The sequence below is a fragment of the Argiope bruennichi genome, chromosome 4 (genome assembly GCF_947563725.1).
Source record: "Argiope bruennichi chromosome 4, qqArgBrue1.1, whole genome shotgun sequence".
Lineage (NCBI taxonomy): Eukaryota > Metazoa > Arthropoda > Arachnida > Araneae > Araneidae > Argiope > Argiope bruennichi.
Genome location: NC_079154.1, coordinates 128,985,826 through 129,007,263, shown reverse-complemented (window position 1 = coordinate 129,007,263; position 21,438 = coordinate 128,985,826). Strand labels below are relative to the sequence as shown.

Here is a 21,438-nt window from a genome sequence, read left to right as displayed (position 1 = left end):
TTCTCCTTTACATTGTTTCCGAAGTTAGTAAAAAAAAAAAAAAAAAAAAAAAAAACCTATCCAATTCATTTCAATGCACCATCTATTGTCATTAAAACGAATCTTCAATATGCAATAAATAGTTATGCATTTTTTCCGAGTGATAATGGTTCAGTAGCTGAAACTTGCAATCAGGTATATTGATAACGATACTCGTCAATACGAGTCATTTAATGAAAAGTTGTCAAGCTTCTGGCAAAGCACATCTCTTGTGAACAACTTGGCGTCAAGAAGCCAAACCCTGTAAAAGAAAATTACTCAGCTTCACCGCAAGTCAAATTTGTGGGTGCTGTTTCACTCAAAACAGGGTCACACAATTTGTGGAGTCCTCATAGAAGTCAGTTTTGTCTTACGATGATATCGCAGATAATAGATTTGTACTAATATTATCCAAAGTATAGTTTTCATTGTTCCTTTCAGGCTGAAAGATGGCAAAGTGCTGCGACCGACAAACCGTGTGGAGTCCATCGAAGAACCCGACGGTACGCACGCTCTCGTCATCAAGAATGCCAGGCCGGAAGACGCAGGACAATATTCTGTCCTCGTGCAAAATCCTCTGGGGGAGGCCAAGAGTGCAGCACCCGTTGTAATTGAACGTAAGAAACTTATTGATTCGTATCCCTGCTTCATAAAATGTTCAAAGATGTTCGTTAACCATCGATGAGTATAATTTATTTATATTCTTTCTAGTTACTCGATGATTATTTTTGAATGGACATTTTTCATCATGGCCAGATAATAAACCTGAACATTTCCATATCATAATTAATGCGAGGAAGTTAATAGCAGAATGGTTTTCGGTTTATAACTTATTCTTTGTTTTGTTTCTTAATCAGCTTAGATAGTACTCATATTGTGATTGCTGAGCACTGGAAAATTTCCGTTGGTATCTATAACTCAGAAGCCTAGCTATTTTTCTTTTAAGAATTTGAAGCATGATTACTTGAAATTGGGCTTTATGATAAGCACGTAATCAGATTTGTTAAATTAATAAATGCGTTTTCTCTTTTATTAAATGATTATAAACTCTCATCTTGTTTATTTGAGATCAATTAAAATCATTTTTACTGATTTGCTTAATTTTTCTTTGCAATGTTCTGAAAGAGCATGACAAAAAATAATTATAAATTCATGTCTCCACAAGCTCCTTTTCATTGTGATCAATTCATGATTCATATCTGCACGCATTATATATATATATATATATATATATATATATATATATATATATATATATATATATATATATGGAAAAGTGGAAAAAAAGCCTACAGTTTTATTCCAAAAATGATAAAAGTAAATATCACAAGAATAGAAGCAGTATTTCTACTTAAAATTTAAGTTTTAATCCCAGTTATGAATGACTTTTAACTAACAACATTTTGTTTTTCGCAGAGGCTCCTACATTCCAGAAACCCCTGGAGCCTGTGAATGTTGTCGAAGGCTACCCTGCCAAGCTGGAAGCAAAACTGGCAGGTTCCCCTCCTCCAGAAATTAAATGGTAAGTCCATTTGCTGCAGCTAAAATAGAATTTATTAATTTTAAATACTTATCTTCTTAAAATAAAATCTTTATATGTATTATAGTCAATTCACATTTGTGTGATGTACATTATTTGAAACGCGCCAATTTAATTTAGGAATTTATTTGTTTTGTGCTGGTAGAGAAAAGGTTTAAGCTTTTCTTAAAAACCTTAGCACGCAAACGAATCTTTCTAAAGTGAATACGAACACATGCCTCTATCTTTGATCTTGAGAGAATGAGGCAAAGACTGCGATCTTGTTTGATTTCCTTTGATTTCCGCAGGTTGAAAGATGGCAAAGAGATCATTCCTGATAACATTCACATCCGCGAAGTCCGTAGCCCAGACGGCACGGTCGCGCTGCTCATCGACGACTGCAAGCCGGAGGATGCCGCTAAGTATTCCCTCGTCGCCAAAAACCCGCACGGAGAAAATTCCAGCAGTAGCAAACTTGGAGTATCTGGTAAGTGCCATGCGTCATTTACTGCTACCTATAAAAGATTTTAAAATTATTATCTTGATTAAAAATGGACCCTAATTTCTTGTTTTTTTAAGCACAATGCATGGCTAATAAATGCTCTGTATGATTATCTTTGGTACATTTAACGCCATACACTAGTAGATACGTTCATAGTCGATGCCATTGAGTTCCTTGTGTGTACCTTCAGTACCGTCTGTTATTGCTGCCGTAGAGAATGTGTATGATTGGAAGACTACGCAAAATGTGCTAACTATGTAGTTCTTGATATAACCACTTAAACATCTGCATATAGCCATTTTCTGATTTTGATCCTGGTCTCATTATTTCGTGAAATTGTGTTGAAAACTTTTGTCTTAAAGCTTCCTTTGTCTGCAAATTGTCTCATTATCATGTGAAGGATTCTCAATTGAGAATGCTTCACAAGATGAATGAAGCATTCTCAACTGAATTCCCAACCGAGAATGCTTCACAGGATGGTAAAATGGGCAATCAGATGTTGTCCATTCGACCAAAAATAGTCGCACAGAGCATATAATTTTAGAATATTACTGATTGTTTACCGATTAGAATGATTTGTCTTGTCTCTCTCTCAGGCAAAGACTCTGATGCTCCTCCTTCAAAGCCTTGCTTCGTGACACCTCTCCCTAATCTCACCGTGAAGGAAGGAGAGCCCATTCGATTTGAGGCCGAGATTTCCGGAAATCCCTTGCCGGACATTAGCTGGACGGTCAACGACAGGCCTCTCACTCCCGCCGACAACACCCTCATCACCTTCGACGGAGAAAAGGTGATTCTCTTACCTTTGCCTCTCCTTTACCATGTTTCTTTTTGTGAAATAATCTCATTTATAGTATTTACATTTTATACAGATTCTGGTAAGAATAGAGTTAAAAGTATGCACAAGAATATATTTTCGTTATATTATAAAATTTAGCTATTTTGAATTTTTCGAATTCGTTGATTTGACCATAATTCGTACTTTTAATTATCCTTTGTTTCCTATTAGTATTATGGTAAAATAGTAAATTTTTTAATTAATGAGGGAAACAATCAAACATTGAAGAACTTGTTTTTATTTTGGAGTTTTTTTATTAATTATATCATGCATGTTTATATTAATTATATACCATTTGGTGATGAATGATTTTTAAGTCAATCTGTGCGGTCAAACGCTCCCTGGCCGAATAGAAAGGTACATGTAACTGAGCCCTATATCGAACATGCTAATGAACACGAAGAAAAATTTGTACTTAATTTTTTTCCGATGTATTTTTACTTCTCTTCTTTAATTTGTTTCCTTCTTGAATTGTTGCATATTTTAAATATGTAATTTTTGATTCAATTTTTTTGTTCTTTTTTCGATGAGCTAGAATTTTCAAATTTTATATACTTGTGTGCTTTTACTGGCGACGCACTTTTTTGTTCATTCAAGAACTTATTGCTAAATTTATTTCCAGCCATATGGTGTTATTTAGTAGAGATTTTGAGAAGATCGAATTCAAGAATTCTTACCTCTCATTTTCTCTCTCTCTATGTATATATTTTCTAAAAATAGAAACTAATTTAAAAAAATCTACTCTTTAAACCTGTAATAAATATGAATTTAAAATTTATTAAATTCATAATGAATCCTTTTGTATTTTTAGGCCATTTTGGAAATCAGAAGTTCCACGCCCGACCACATCGGAACTTACCAATGCAAACTGTCCAATCCTCTCGGAGAAGCCAATAGCGAGGGCTCTGTTTCTGTGCAAGAAAAGACTGCGCCGCATTTCATACAGAGGTTGAACGATTTCAACGTAAGCAATAATGTTATTTTAATTCAGAAAATGAGTAATTATTCAGAAGATAATGTGCTGTCAAAATATATTCTCAGATTCGAGCCATTCACAAGCCAAATCGAAGCCAACTCCATTTTTTTATTTTTTTCATTTTACTTTATTGCCCAAGCACTGAATATACTAGTGATTTTTTTATATTTATAGTGCATTTAAGAATCAAGAACATTTCATAAAAAATTATAGGTAATTTCAAAAAAATTTTTTATTTAAAAAGTTCATTTACTTAACTCCATATCCATAAATAAATCCATGAACGAACGTCTAGTGGATGCATCTAAAAGAATCAATCGTTTACAGAAAAGTAACAATTACATTCAACTGACTGAAACTGCGCTAAATAAAACTTGAAAGTTCAAATCACTCGTCTTACAATTCAACAAAGAATTCAGATTGAATAATATTAAAATTAGAAAATCTGTGGCATGTAGACCACACGATCTGAAAAGTGCAGACAAACCTTTATTATATCCTATAAATAGAATTTAAACAATAGCAATTTGTTATTGCTGTTGTTTGAATCTATCTATGGATCTATTAAAATACATTTCTTCTGTTATACAAAACTTTTATAAAATGAAATACAATTAACGAGAGGGTATAATATTATTTATGTTATTGAATAATAGATTCAAACAAATTATTAATAAAAATCATTGTAAAATATCTTTAATAAAAATGTAAGATAATAGAATTTCTCATCAGTAAAAATTCCTTTGAAGATTTAATTGATGTTATTAGTTTTTAACCTGGCAAATAGATTAACTCCCGCAGTGACGTTAAATTTCTAATAATTATAACGATAATTCCGAAGATATGCTATTTTATATATTTTATAATCGGTTAAAAAAGCTACATTTTCAATATATATTTTAAATAAAATATTTTTAAAAAATGAAGTTTATTATCTTACTACATTTCTCCACTTTCTGTTTTATGGAGTTCATCGATTTGGCATCTGAACATATTTCCTTTTCACTCGTATGTTATTTTTCACAGATGCTTTATAAAACTTCGCTTCATTCAATAATCAGTGAATGATGCAGTGCCAGCATGAAATGAACAGCCTCCGTTTTCCTAGTAGCCATTCCAAATTTATAAAAGCCGCGAAAGGTGTTATGCCCTTGAACTGTAAAACATTTAACTTAAATATTAAAGTTGTATTTAACGTAAACGTGAAAATATAATTCTAATGAAAATTTTACTTTTAACTCTACTCGCGAGAGAGTCGAACACCAAATCTTTGAGATGATCCAAATAATACGTGATAAACCGAGCATTCTTGGTGGTCTCTCCGGTATCTAAGCAGTACATTTTATTGTAGGCAAATGCAATTGTTGACGGGTGATGGGATGGAATCTCTAGTTCTCTGTTCATTTTAAGTTTTATGTATGCAAAAAATATTTAGCAATTTTGACTATAGAGATATAAAATGTGAATCTAGTAAGTGTTCTTTGACTGTGTCGAACCAAGCGCTTTTACAGTGTTCGTGTCTCATTGGTGTTTAACGCCACATAACGCCGGAAGAGGATATTTCTGGCGTTGATATGACTCCGATTAGGCATTGAATTGTTCGGAATTCAGTTTCAGTTTAGTTCAGATTTCACTTTTATAATGCTGAATAAAACACTTTTTATCACATTTAACAACTGTTGCAGTTATAGTAGTACCTAGAAGTGAGTGGAATCTCTCAGAATGAGGCTAAGACTAAAGGATTTCTTTGAAAATCTAATAATAATTGCTATATCTGCATATTCCTTACTGAGAGTGGACAATACATATTGCTTTCATTCAGGCCATAAGTATGCAACTTTTTCAGGACCACTGCCCACTTTACAAGGAAGGAAAACATTCCATAATAGTTAATCATACCAGATATTAAAATACTAGATATGTTACCGCCCTCATGGAAGGCTTTTTGAGAACCTATTATGCAGGCCCTGAGAAACTCACTTTTTAACTTTGAATTATTTTTAGGGCTTCATCAATCAGCCCCTGAGACTGAGTTGTAAAGTGACGGGATATCCGGAACCCGAGGTGGACTGGTACTTCAACGGGGACCTCATCTCAACAGCCAATCCCAAGTATCACCTGAGCAAGCTGGGAGAGATGCACAGCCTCACCATCCCGAGCTGTGCGATGGAAGACAACGGGGTGTACGAGTGCAAGGCGAAGAACCTCGTCGGAGAAGACCACACACGTGCGGCAGTTAATATTAGGTGTGATTCTTTAATTAATATTTTCTCAAAAATATTTGAATAGAAGCACGAAATTGGAGAAAATGATTATTCTTAATTCCAGCTGATGGACAATCATTTACACAAACAGACATAAATAACTTTATGTTGGATTTTGAAAACTATCAATTGGATGTGGTTAGTCTTCTGAACTATTTTATACCCAAGTGTTGTCAAATTTGAGAAGTACAGTCGTCAACAACAACAGCAACAAAAAAGGATCATCTCTTAATGTTTTTTTTTATCGCATTTTCATAAAATTGGGATCCACTGGAAATCACTCGGGAAAATAAATTTGTCCCAATCTACCAAGTGTTTGATTAAATTACTTAATGAAGTTAATTAATTGCTATATCGAAATTTTTTTTATCACGGTAGTCATCTTTTTTTGATTAATCGATTTATCGGCATAAAATTAACTTCCCAATAAAAATTTATGGAATTCAAATGATAATTCTGAGTTTATAGCGTTTTTAAAAATAAAGCTTTCAGTGTTAAGCGAATTATGAGCTTTCGCTGAAATCTCGGAAATTGTGATATATTTCTCAAAATTTTTCCACTCACTAAACTGAAATTATATTATTTTGTAGTCACAAAATAAAGGCATAAATAATAAAAATTTAATATTTTTCAAGAATTTTTTAAACATGAATGTGGGAAAAAATGAATTGCAACAAAGGTAAATTTTGTATGAGACTTGAACTGACATGCTGTAATGTTAAAGGTTTCAGTCAGGTAGAAAAATTATATATTTTTGAAAATTTGAATGCATATACTATAGAAAAGATTGCAATTAAAGGAAAAAAAATCTTAAAAACTCTTAATCTCTTAAAAATTAAAAAAAAAGTTAGAAAGTTTTACATCCAAAAAATTCACACTTGATTTCGAAGTTTCGAAGATCAAATTGATGAAATTTTGATCCGCATCGAAAATTGATCAGAAGTAAAGGATTCATTTAATGACGAGTAGACATAATTTTAATTTTGCAGATTTTTATTCCTTAAACGTATTTTTCTATTTTTTGTTACTTCATATTTTTATCTTTGCTAATAAGTCAACTTATTCTAACTAATGAACGTTATTTTTGTAAATTGACTTTAAAATTTAAAAAAGCAATACACCTGAAATCTCATACTTTTAATACAAAAGCATTAAAATTTGATTGATGTAATAAATGTTTAAAAAAACCAAGAATGGACTAAATTTAGTTTATATGCATATAGCATAAAAAAGGATAATGAAATTTTCTGACATGTTGGAAATTTATTCTATAATAAATATAAATATGCATAAAATTTTTAATTTATTTTTTCAAAGAAACATAAATATTATCACCATTACAGATATATGCCAAATTTCATAGCTGTAAGTGCAATATACATGATTTATGTGTTTCTATTTATTTCGAAATAAATGAATAAAAGATTCTTTGGATTTGAAAATCAAATATCTAAGTTTGGATGGAAAAAAAGGGGATTAATTTGAGAATTAAAATTGGATGAAGAGAGTAGTAATATTTTCCTCGTGAACAGTCTAATCAAAGGAAAAAAATCCGAATAATCTATTTCATTTTCACTTGGTAAAATTATATATGTTTTTAAGACAATGTTTATAAAACAATTTCGTTCATCCGTTCACTGCGAGTGCTCTGGTGAGAAGATTTCGCCAATATTCGCACCCACTTCTTAAATTTGATACTATGGCACAAAAACAATAATGAGGCATTCGCCCTCATTCTATAAAAGTCAACACGTCAAGCGTGAACCTAGGAGCCCTTGAATTCGTGCCAAAAGAAATCCGCGCTGAAGGAGTCAGGTGCAGTTCACAATCCCGTTTCCCACACTATCTTCATCTTTGTCTCCCTCGTATAATATTTGCCATGCATATTGCGGATCGAAGGTTTGGAATGCTTTCAATCCTTCCTATTCTTGAATTCGATAAAATATGGATTGTATTTTATTATACTTGAATTTTATTTAACTTTTAATTTTATTTTATTATACTTGAATTTTATTTATTAATATAATTATATTTTTATTTATTAATATAATATGTTCCCGAATAAAAAATATTTATTTTATAAATATCTAACTTTCAGTGGATTGATCTGTTTTGTGAAAGAGCATCGAATAATAGAATTCTCGCTCTACCTCCTAAAAAAAGTATTCGTCATCTGACCGCGGTTCAAAATTACGAAGTCTGTCCCAAAATAGCCCTAGTGTTGCTTCAAACGGGACGTTAATATAACCAAACCAAACCAACCTAAAAAAAGCACTGTACACAATCTTCTTCTTGTGTACAGCCGACAACGCCGCCACCACTGAACGAGGCAGTATCGACAGGATTTGTTGTGGCCGACTGCTGCCTTTATCATAATCCATCCATAACATTGGCAAATTCTCCAAATTGGCATCCTCTTCGAGGTGGTTGGCCCTTAGCCACAGGTGGCCAATCTTTGACCTTCCTCCTCATCTTCCCTTATACTTGTCATTCCGCTTTACGAGCAGCAGTCAACACTTTGAGAAAATCTCAAAATTCTACGTATTCTTCCAAATGTGCATCTCACAACAGAAGAAAGGCAAACACTTTTAAACTTTTAAATAGTTGGCAACTTTTAACTTTTAAATGCTGCTAACTTTCAACACCATGTCTTTCACGCAACGTTAGGCTGTGGGAAGCCAAGAAGAGCAAATTTTTGTGGCATCTTCCATACTATCCATATAGTATATATTTGCTAATGTTTTCCACATATCTTTAAAAAATGTGGCAAGAAGGTGAAAGACGTCGTAGAAAAATGGATTCGCCAAAGAAATCAAAGATTTCTCTTCCCTAAGTTCTGGTATTATAGCATTAATGCGCGTGACAGTTAAGTGTAGTTATGTTACAAAGGAAGATAAGAGAACATATTTTTTAAGAATTGTAGTCTCTTTTTTAATTTAGGTACTCATTATAATAAAACACAGTTATGCAATAGGGTAATCAAACATTTTAATCGACTTGTGGATCTCTGCTGCAGAATTTACTTATCTAAATGCGCATAATTTGTCTTGCAAAATTCAATTGATGCCAATCCAGGGCACAACAAATTATTTACTGAGAACTAATTAATTTTTTCGATACCGATTTGGGGAAACAGCAGTAGCGTATCGAATTAGTTCGCGATTGCATTAATGCTCCATTTAAAAATAACAATTTAATTGAAGATTGTAAGTGATATACTAAGATACTGCCTTAGTAATTAATGCGGTGAGGAATTCTTGTTGTGCTTTTTATAGTAAAGATACAGTTTTACATTCTTTAACAACAGTCTTTTACTTCGTATTTTACAGACTGAACAATTCTATTTAATTTTATTTTGATCAGATAGTTCAATTTTATTAAAATATGATTGGTTTTATCTTTTCTTTTTGTATTATGTAGTGGAAGGAATAACCTCTTAGAAACATTGATAGTCGTCTTTGGCGCCGAACTTGAAACCTCCCATTTCTCCTTTCCTTATTATATTTTCTCTCATTTTTCTAGGTTATTAGTGGTCTTTAGAATGTATTAATGTTCCTTCCCTTTTGTTTTTTTGTTTATTTATTTGCGTTAAAAAAGCTTTTGGATTCTTATTAGCCACCACTGATTAATTCAGTCGTGAGAAAATGTTTGCATTCTGCTTGTTCTCTTTTCTTGTTTAGTCATTTAAGAACACGATCCATTTGTTGATCACTAATTGTATGATTGTTTTGAACTCTCATTTTTATGCTCCTCCAGTGACAAAGTGGAAAAGGGCGAACCTCCTTTCTTCCTGAAGAAGATTGGGGACAATGAAGTGATGGAGGGCATGACTGCGAAATTCACCGCTTGCATCACTGGTTCCCCCACACCCGATGTTGCTTGGTAAGTTGGCGAAGTATTTCTTATTTTCCTATCGTCATCGCCAAAATATGATACTACTTCGACACTATTACATTTTAGTGATGCTAGTAGCTGTTATGAAGCTGGTATTTAACCAACCAAAGACCAAACGAGATTTATCTGTAAATAATTTTTATTTACATGTTCTTGATTTGCTATAAGTCCTACTCTAGACTTATACGTTCAATTTATAATTTATTCACAGGAGGATTTATTGTGGTAATTCACAACACTTCCTCTTCCTACACTCCTTTTCTTTGACCGAAATTTATTTTATCTGACAGTCACCTCTCAGAAAGCTGTGTAGAATTTCCATGCATCTAAAAATTGTAGATCTCGTATCTTTGTGAAATTAAACAACTTTGGATTCAAAGGCGAATTTTTATTTACGGGAAATATTAATTATTGGGGCACAAAATCATTATTCTGAATTCTTTTAATGCAGTTGAAGTTTTAATTTACTTAACAGAATGTTCACATAGCTTTTTTTCACTATCAATTGAAGTTGTTAATTGTTAGAATTATATCGATTGTGAAATTTCACCTATGAAAGCATTTATATTTAGATATATTTTTATTTCACGCCAGTCTTAATACTTTATAAGAAAATATATATCTCGAAATGAGATAAAAATCCAAGCACAGAATATATCTTTTGACAGTGTTTGTCTCCTTTTTGAAAATGTTTTCATATCAATTTTATTTCTACTAGGCTTACTGAAGAATTGAAAATTTATGAACCAAGGCAGAGATTCTAAAAATTATGCCAAAATATTTTGTGGTCATTACATTTTTAAAGTTTTTACATTCTTAGTTCCCTTAAGATCTGTAAGCAAAAATTGTTGGGAAAGCATCTTGACTTAAGCATTTCAATAAAATTTTCAAAATTAAACTTTAGTTTCGTTCTTACGTAATGTATAATAAGAATTCATCATAATTGTCCAAAAATTCTACTTGTTTTGGATGAGTTTCCATGTTGGTAACTTTCCTCAATCAAAAAAAAAAAATGTTTTGGGAAATATGCTTGTTTGTAAACAGGACGTCTAAAAAACTGAAGGAGCGTGATAGATGAAATTGTATATGCAATCCTTACTTTAAATTGTAAGTTTTTAGCAATTTTTGGACAGTTTGAAAAAAATTTTCTATTGACTAGCATTGCAAGAAATAGAGAGTTGAATTCAATTCACGAAGAGCATACGGTATTTCTTCATTGGTAACAAGTTTTAAGATTTTAGTTTATGCATTGATAATATTATGAGGAAACAGTGGCCAACATAATTTTTTTCACTGCATTTCCTCTTACAAAAGGATGGTCAATAACTTATAATTTGCTACTTGCAAAGCATGAAATAACATATAAGGAGATAAAAAAAATAGGAGTAAGTTAATTATGTTACAATGTTACAGATCGCATATTGATGTATGGAAAGTAAACAATAATGCATAATGGATTATTTCAATTTGGGCTTTATATTTCCATGCTCTCTCATCATCAAAAGTGCGGTAGATTTAAGCTTAGATTCAATGAAATAATTAAATAGATGTTAAAATTAAATATTAAGTTATTATTTATAATTATTGTCAGCAATTAAGGTGTAACTGTTTACTTAAGTTAAATAACATCACTTTATCAGAAATCCAATTTGATTGGTGCTGAACAAATAAATCCAACAATCGTTTCTCGTCGCAAACATTTTTTATACAATAGGTACTATAGGAAAAGATCTGGACGTAACAAAAAAGTTGAAAAAATTTCGCTACACACCAATACCTAATATAGTGAGGAAAAAATATCGCTCATCATTTCACAGCTTTTATAGCTTGTGTTCTTTTTATTATTTTTATTTTAATCAATTATCCATAAGCATGTCTACCTCTTGTTATTGCCTTATTGCTTATGATTCTAGGATGAATAGTGAGAAAATGAGACATTCATGATCTAAAGATGTCACTGAAATCTGGAAAGAATAAGATAAATATCAATCGATTTGTTGTGTAGAATTTTCACTAGAAGTACTTGAGTATACTCTATCGTTTTTCTAGGTTCAAAGACGGCCAACCCCTAGAACCCTCTGCCAGACACAAGATGGAATTAGAATCAACTGGCATCCTCCGCCTCATCGTTCGCGAAGTAGAAGAAGGAGACTATGGCGAATACAGCGTCACCCTCACCAACTGTCACGGTAGCGCCACCTGCAGTGCCAAGTTGTGCCCGGACAGTAAGGACACACTCTTAGACTTCTTAACCCCTCGAAGAGTGGCTCTTCTGGTTATGGCCACCATTGTGGCCTTGGCTTGGCTCATCGCCTTGCTTTTGCCGCCCGAATTCTACTGCTCACCCGAGGGGGTGCTAGGGGATATAGAAGATTTCGTGTACAGGTGTACAGTGAATTGCAAATGTACAGATAACTGAATCATATTCGTTATGTGGTGACTGGGGTCAAAATTTGTAGTGGGAAAAAAAATCGAACATTTCGATAATGGAATTATAATATGGCAGGCAAACAGAAATACCATTTGTAGGTTCATTTAGGATAGTCTTTGCACCGTTATGGAAATGCAATTTATTAAGAATCCTTTCATGCCCCTTTCAGTGGTGTCTGTTCATTGCCATATTTCGTATTTTGACGAGTTTCTCTTCCTCTTAATTTAAGAACATCTGTGATATCATAGTACAATAAAATTTCTCTTAATCTGCTGCTTTAAGATCTCATCGAGGATAGAAAAGATTTTTAAAAAAAATGATTTAATATATATTTTTAGAGCTTGCCTGCTTGTGTTTTGTGACACCATCTTCAAAATTACAACTTGCTCTGTTGCTGGTCAAGTTTTTCGACTTAGATACCTTAATTTAATATATAATATCAAAAACCGTATTGCTTAGTTAAATTTAAAACGCATACATGCTCTTTTATATCTCAGAAAAAGAATTAAATATTATTTTAAAACTATCAGACTTATTATCTCATGAAAACTGTACAATTTTTATTGGGATGGTATAGAATTCGGACTGTTCGCCCTCTTGCTTCATAATAAATTACTTGGATTAGCTTTGCAGCTTCTTTCTCTCTTCTTTCCTCGCATTTCTGATTGTTTATTTGGCATCAAGATTAAATTTTACAAGAACAAAATATCATGCAACCACTTAACTTCACATATATTATTTTTTTAAATCTTACAGACATAAATTTCAAATTTAAACATATGCTTTCAAAGTGCTATTATTTTGATATTGACAAATAAACAATTGCTGAATGCAAGAGTTCTTATTGCATTTTTTTCTGCCCATATTCTTTTGAATCCGAGTCAGTTAGAAGAATATTTGTAGTGTAGATGAGAAAAATGTCATGACTCAAATAATAGTAATTTGAATTTCACACTATTTTTACCTTGAGATGAATTTAAAATATCTAAATTGGTGATTCTCTGTGAAGATGGTTTTGATCTCAAAGTTCACCTTACTGATCTCACTTCTAAATATCTTATCGTTTCCCTTTCAAACTTGTTATTATATAAATAACACAAAATGTTTACTTAATTGCTAGTGCATATTTTTATCAACTAATTCCATTTTCACAAAAAAATAAGGTTTGAGATGAAGGGACAGTTTTAGCTTTATGGGTTCCTTTTCAAGTTGAGAAGCATCGTAATGTATGGGTTTCTGTATTAGTTCATATCCATTTGCATTTTATTATTCAAAGTTCTGTTTTGCAGTCCCAGCTTAAAAAATGATTTAAAGTCCTATCTCAAAATAATAATTCATTTAATTTTTTACCATTATATTTCCGTTCCAGTATTACTGTACAATTATAAAATATATTGCCAGTAAAGTTTTCATAGAATGTCTTGTTTTAGTAATGCATACTTAATGTTTGAATTATACATATTTGTATATTTTTGTAATGTCTGTTTTTCATCATTATGCTTAATTATTTGTAAATACCTGATATAAGTTGGGATACCGCTTTATCCTTTAAAGTTTCCCTGCATTAGAGAACTCCTAATTCACTTTCTCTTTTTCCCTCTTAGAGAATTTCTTACAATTTACTAATATAGTATCCATTTTTTACTATGTCATGTGTACATATGCTAGTAATTTATACTTTTATTTTTCCACGTAACATTAACGCATTTTTAGAGGTAGCATTTGTAGATACCGCTACATGATTTCATATAGCTCACCAAAGTTGTTTGCATGGACTGCTTGCTTATACAAATTTTTGTACATATTTTTACAGTTTAATAATTTTAAAAGAGTAAAAATATTTATTCAGTAAGAATGAATTTACAATTCATTGATGTATATTTACTGAAAATCTCAATTTACCTTTACTGTTAAAGTATCTTCTTTCTCTGCTGTAATATTAAATCGGAATGTTCCTTTGTTACATTGTAAATCTTCTCTAAGAAATGATTAAACGATATTTTAAGGATGTGTTGCCTTAATTTATTGCATTCTGTCAAAATGTTAACCAAGCAGTGTTGTCATGTTAATGCACACTGCTACTTAAGACTTTTTACTTTTAATATAAAACTATTCACTAAATTGAGAGCTAAAATATGAATTTAATAGTCCAATCTCAATTTTGGTGAGCTTATGAATTTCTGTAGTTCTGATGTCATTATTATGACAACACTGTTGAATTTTCATTTAAAATTTGCTTCCAGGATTAAGATCTCTTTGATGATAGTTTATTGTCATGAAATAAATTGTTAATGTGACATCCGCTTTCTGAACTATGAATCCCGTTCAATCTAAATAAATTTTGGGTGAATATCGTAGATGTTTCAGAGCAATAATTTTAATATTAACTAGACATTTATTGGTCAGTTCATCGAGGCACTGTCATACTAAACCAAACTGTTTTTCTGTGAATTTTTTATTTAATAGTATGTTACAAGCATCTGAGAATTTTTAAAATTAAGTTTCTTATTCAAAATTTGGTTCTGTTTGACGGATATTTTGAATGACACTTTTTTTTTCTCTTTGTTTTGACTGTAAACATGGTATCAAAATTATTACCCACTATTAATTGCATTTTTTAGTAATTCAAAATTATTACCCACTATTAATTGCATTGCATTGTCAGTAAATACGTGAATATTTGATGATGGATACTTTGAATGACATTTTTGTTTGTTTTTTTATTTTTGATACTGTAAACATGGTATCAAAATTATTACCTACTATTAATTGCATTGCATTGTCTGCAAATACGTGAAATGTTTGATAAGGCATTTTTGTACCGTCATCCAAACTCAAAAAGTCAACATTAAATCTGTTGTGAACTTTATCAAATTTATCTCAATGAAATTTTCGGAAAATTGCCCTATATTGGAAATTTTTTTTGAAGCAGTCGACATATGATCTAGCCGTTGACAGCTCACAAAATAGGCCAAGAACAAATCAGGATTAAATATTTGAATGCGAAATGTCGCAGGAGAAACACAATCCATGCCAATCTGGACTTTTGAAATTTCAAAATTTATACTTTTTTTACAATACATCTTACATGCAGCTAAACTACATCTTATTTTTCTTGACTACTATAATTATAAAATTAATGAAAGGTATCGAAAAAGAACAGTGTGATTAAATTTCCAAAATAATTTCAATGGAATTTTTCAAAATAATTTAATAGTTCATTTCCTAATTACAATATATATATATTTTAGAAATGTGAAAAAAAGAGAAGAAACTAAAACAAGAGCACAAAGAACTGAACTAAAATGTCAAAAATATTTTCTTTTTTCTGCAAACCAAAATTTAAATGGCATATTCCACATCCTGATGCGAAGTTGCAAAGAATTCGATTTGTCTAGTGCTTCGAAACTTGTACTTTGTTGCTGTTATATATGTAATTCAAAATCCGATGCTATACCACAGCCGAGCTTTTAAAATCTGACGCGTTTCAAATGACCGTGAAATTATTGTTCATTTTATTTGGCTCTTTCCTTTAGCTTATTATAACAATCCAGTTGCATTAGATTTTTCTGGTGTGCACTTTTTTGAAAAGAGTTTTTAATTTTTGTAGTTTTTCTCGTTTTAAACTACGAAAAGTTAGGTGAATTTTTAATACAAATATTCGAATATCTGGGTCGAAAAGAACTGACTCTCATATAGTATATTATAAAGTATTACAGTGACAAAAGAATTTAGAAAGCTACCTAATTACCACTATAAATTAAATACAACGAGATCAGTACAACAGAGTACAAAAGTTATTGCTATACGCGAAAATGATCACAGTTTTCCTTTAATGTTGAAAGTGAACTATATTGGTAAAAAATATAGCAGTTGATAATGAAAACGGGAAATTAAAGAAACTATGTGGAATCATTACATTTATGGGAACTGAAGGATAATAACACTAGGATGTATAAATTTTCTGAAGTTAGGAATGGAATGTTCATTGGAACACACATGAATTCTTTCTAGGATTATATTTCATCTTCCAAATTGGCAATGACCTTTAAATAGGTAGCAGAAATTTTCAAGCAATTATGCTATGTCAAATGTATTAATAGTAATTCAATCAGAAAGGAATAATAATTTCAGTCACATACAAAACCACTTCACTTGATTTCATTGAGGCATTTATCAATGATAGCTCAAGAATAATAAATAAATAAATACTGTCCATTAGTTTATCTGAAATAACATGAAAAATAGAACTGGCTAGAATAACTTATACAATTTATTAAAGCTTTAAGGATCCTCGTTTATGGTGATATTAAAAGTGAAATTTAGAAGTTTTAATTTAGTGCCTCTTATTTTTGATATTTATTTTCTGTGTTATCCATTAGGAAATTGATCCCAAAGCGAAAGCTTCTGCTGAAAACAAATAAATGCTTTAAAACGTTAAATTTTTATAACATTTTATTAACTCTTGGAGGCGTCATAAGGTTTATACCAAATCTTTGTTAACTCAGAAAGTATTCGGAAACATGAGACATGAGTTGAACACGAACATCCTACATATTTCTTTAGTTCCCATATTACTTATATGAGGCACTAAATCTGTCAGTGTAATACTTATATTATTATGCCTTATGGTATTTTAATTTAGAAGCTAGACTTCAAAAACTTCTGTCGCATGAAAGCAGACTATAACGAGTTCTGGACAGAAGATATATTTTAGTATAAAGTCCTTTCAATAAAACTGGTCTGGTATTCCTATTTCTTAACAAATCTAGCAAAGTTTCCTAGACCCGTCGTTACCCACCGCTATACGAAAGCATCAAAATGTCTCGAAGAGTCATTATACTGTTAATTGTCGGATTATAAGATAGAATAGACGAAGCATCTAAATATGCCTGCGTCCCTTTTCAAGATAATAGAATGAGTGGTTTTTCTCTTTTTTCCGACTATCCGTGATTCCGCATACTTGCTTTCCCTCATTTGTGATAAATTTAATAATCGGCAGAGGACGGGAAATAACATTCTCTTCAGTCTAATAAGAAATGCTTAATTTGACTGAAGTGTTTGCAATATGTCTGAAAATCTTATGATTAAATGCTGTAAAATTTCTTTCAACCAGCAACAACAGGACGATGCCAATACCGAAATAGAAATTTTTAGGTTAAATGAAAAAATCTGTGCAGTTTTTGGTATACAAAGTCCGTAGGTCATTTCTTTTCAATCTATCTATCACCATTTAAGCAATCACATCAAAAACTATAAGTATTATTTAAAATTCACCTTGTGTGTTTCAAAAAACAAAATTAAGTAAGATTTTGAAATAATCACACATATTATGTTATAAAAGTTTTTAATTTTTTATTATGACGACACTAAGCTTGACATTATGTAATTGCCACCGGAATAAGAAAATTTCACTGATTGTGCATTAAAGTTTCATAATTGCGTGCCGTAGATGAAAGGTGGATTTACACTCGGCCAGTTATAAGACGACAAGTAGGCAGCGCATGCGTAGAAAGGCTGAAAAATGCTGTTCGGTCGATGGCAAGTAATTGTCCCGACGGGATAACAACATGTCACTGTATTGCATTTTTTTTTTTCTTATTGCGTGTGCGTTTGTAGAATTTGGCGGATTTTTTGGTGTGAAAAAATTAATCACTTATCGTAGATTAATTCCGAAATTTTTTGCTCTTTGTTCTTTCTGATGCTAGGTTGTGTTGTTCTTTTTCATTTTATTTGGCATTTTTTTCTGTAGTTTTCCAAAGTTAGATATATTGACCTTTTTTTTAAATTTTATCATAGTTCTTTGTTTAAATATCCCTCATTTTAAAAAACCCAATATAGATCATTTCTTGTGAAAAGAAAAACTCAGGGGCACCAAGGCGGCAATTTATAGCCAAGCGTGGAATGCATGAATCTATCTTATTAAATTGTGGCAAACATAAATCAGTCCATTTCTGAGCGTGCGGTGCCTACTGGCCGTCTTATAACTGTCCAAGTGTCTGTTCCCTCAGAACATTGCGCGAAAAATTATATGAGCCTTCAATCTATTTCTTCTTATTTTGTTTGCGTGTCCTTCTCGCCTTGCTCAGAATAAGTGAATAGAGAGTGTGCGATCCTTGTGCCTTTCCTTTACTAATTGAATACATATTTTTTTTTATCTGATTTAAATTCATACTTTCAAAAGTGCCTCGAATTTTGGTGAATTGAGTTTAATTCAGCGAGATTTTACTGTATGTGCACCAGCCATTGAAGAAATCTTTTAGAATTTATAATATTAAATTGATATAGAAATATTATATAATTCTGGTTATGTAATTTCCTGGAGAGAGCCAGAGGCACATCTTAAGTTCTAGGAAGAATATTCTATCTCATGTGGAAATCAATATAAAACGTTAGTGGTGGTAAAAAAAAAACTATGAAATAAATAAACTCATGATATGAAATCATCCCATGCGAAATATAAAGAGCTTATATGTCTTCTTATAAGAAATATGTTGATATTTCATTTCTCTGAACCATTGCTCAGCTTCATATGCTCGGGTTTTCCCCCTCTGATACATAGTGAATATGTAACTTTTTGACCTGTCGTCACTGACTTCTTAGCTCCCAACTATTTGAAACGAGGACACTTTTCTGTACCTTTGTCAGAACCCAATTATAAAATGGCGATTTAATTTTTTATTAACCATAATCAAAACGTTTGGAACAAGGGATCTGTGAAAACATTAAGTAAGTTTATGAAGAGTTTAAAATAAGAACAGAACCACCAAGTATTAATGAACTTTGCACAACGGTTACGTTCTCTAAATTCCACCTCCACTACGCATAAACAAATTTATATTTATCGAAAACTGGTCTTTGGATTTCTTCTTAAATGGTATTTTCTGCAAATGTTGGATTTCTTGATCCCTAAAAGTGATAGTGATTATTGTAACCTATTCTTCTTCGTTAAAATACATATCCTTGAAGGCAAACCCTTTATAAGGTGAATAATTATTAAAGTAAGCAATCATCTGTCATAATGTTTAATAAGTTTTCCTTCACTATTCTTGAAAATGGCTTACCTGTCAGAAATATTAAGCTTAAATTTTTTCTTTGCCATTGTTTCACTTCTCTCTCAGGAGGTATATATTCTTAAAAGGTTTAAAAAAAATTGGCTGTGTTTATATGAAATATTGCACACTATTTTAATTGTTTTGCCTATATATATTATATTCTCATATCTTTTTGGAAAAAAAAAATCCTTCATGACTTAAGGATTTAGCTTCTTATGTAAATGAAAAATTGTGTAGACAAAGAGTTGTATTATTCTGCTGTCAACAAAGTCGTTAACAAAGCATTTTTTTTATAAAACAGTTGAATTTTATTTTTTAAAAAAATGTATAAAATTCATTTTTAAACATTCTACAGGCAAATATTCCTTACAAAATGTTGTATTCGAATTAAAATATAATGATGTTATTATTTCTAGGTTTGGATCCGAAGTATTTGACTCCGATTGGGGATCAGTTTGTGGATTTTGATAAATTCAAGAAAACAGGTAGACGTTGTTGCTATTCTTTCTTGTTGCTATTCTTGAAAGTAAACTGCATAAAGTAAATTTTATGCAGTTTGCTTTCAAACATTAATCAACTGATGTATATAAACATTAATAAATAATATTTTTATTAAAAAGATTATTATTTTTTTTATAAATAAACAAGTTTAAATTACATTTTATTTTTTGGTGCAAACAAAAGAGAAATGTCCAGAATTTTTTTCATAGCTATGGCCGTTATTATATCTTAGGGTTTAAGATATTTTAAGTACTTTAAATTTCTTGTTCGTCTTGTCTGATAAATATTTTCAACCAAGCTATACGAATTTCATATTTTTATTCAAAATTTCGTTTAAAAATTTTATTAGCAGTTTTAATCTCTTATGTTCTGATAACTACTGTTAGGTACTATTCAAAATGAAGCTTCATTTTTTCTTCATTCCTGCAATATATTGGTGGCTGATTCTTGATAATGTATCTAAAAATCATGAGCTTTCCTATGAAATAAAAATTAACCAAATGATGCATTATGTGTTGTATTTATTGATCGTGTCTACGAAATTCTGTTTAGGTTATCTTTTCGCAAAGAATGTACAATCAAGTGGTGTTTCTGAGATTTCCCTCGGAAATGAACGGTGGTTGAGAGCAGGGGACTATTAATGACGTATCTAGGCGTCATTAACTCTCATAAGAAATGAAAATTGGTGAAATCGGTTTCAATGTTTGTGCCTAGAGAATAAGTTCATTCATTTTGCCAAATGTCTTAAATATATAGATGGTCTTACAAGGCAGTTAGTTTTCGTTTATTTCTCGAGGAACGAAATCAGTTTTTGTATTCAATAAATAATTAATTTGATTTAATTATTTTTTCGAGTGCAGAGAGTTAATTTGGTACTTGAACTGCTCAAAATTAGCTGCGGTTTGTCTTATTTAATTTTTATATGTGAATAATTTTCAAAAATGAATAATCAAATCATACTTACCGGTTGATATAACTACGACTGGCGTGCTCAAGGCTTTGGAGTTGTAGATTATCATTACAACTGGTTTTAAAACAGCATTCAAAAATAAATTTAAAGTACGTTAGTATCTCTATTCCGAAACATCGTAGCATGACAATTATTTGGACTTGATTCGTCCATACTTGTCTTATTTTTAAAATAAATTTTCTTAACTATATAGCTGCGTTAATATAATAGGAGCAACGCGGTATTATAGTTATCCACTAACTAAGGCTGCGTAAGGTACTTTTGTAAAATATAAAAATATGAAAGGGAATATTTTTTTTTGTGAAATATATAATATGAAGTGTAATATAACATTTTGTGAAGTATAAAAATATGAAGGGGAATATATTATTTTGTGAAATATAAACAAACATATGAAATGGAATATAACATTTTGTGAAGTATAATAATATGAAGTGGAATATAATGTTTTGTAAAATATATAAAATAAA

At 31.1% G+C, this 21,438-nt stretch overlaps 1 protein-coding gene across 3 annotated transcripts in view; it reads left to right on the top strand.

The window, feature by feature from the left end:
- The window catches only part of LOC129966881 (obscurin-like), a 291,121-nt gene that overhangs the window by 205,952 nt on the left and 63,731 nt on the right, over positions 1 to 21,438 (top strand). For all 3 annotated transcript variants that reach the window (XM_056081489.1, XM_056081487.1, XM_056081488.1), the window contains 9 exons: positions 460 to 635; positions 1,435 to 1,540; positions 1,846 to 2,024; positions 2,636 to 2,829; positions 3,689 to 3,841; positions 5,858 to 6,099; positions 9,874 to 9,999; positions 12,061 to 12,236; positions 19,914 to 19,982. In XM_056081489.1, coding sequence (XP_055937464.1) covers positions 460 to 635; positions 1,435 to 1,540; positions 1,846 to 2,024; positions 2,636 to 2,829; positions 3,689 to 3,841; positions 5,858 to 6,099; positions 9,874 to 9,999; positions 12,061 to 12,236; positions 19,914 to 19,982 — 1,421 coding nt within the window. The remainder of the gene's footprint in view (positions 1 to 459; positions 636 to 1,434; positions 1,541 to 1,845; positions 2,025 to 2,635; positions 2,830 to 3,688; positions 3,842 to 5,857; positions 6,100 to 9,873; positions 10,000 to 12,060; positions 12,237 to 19,913; positions 19,983 to 21,438) is intronic.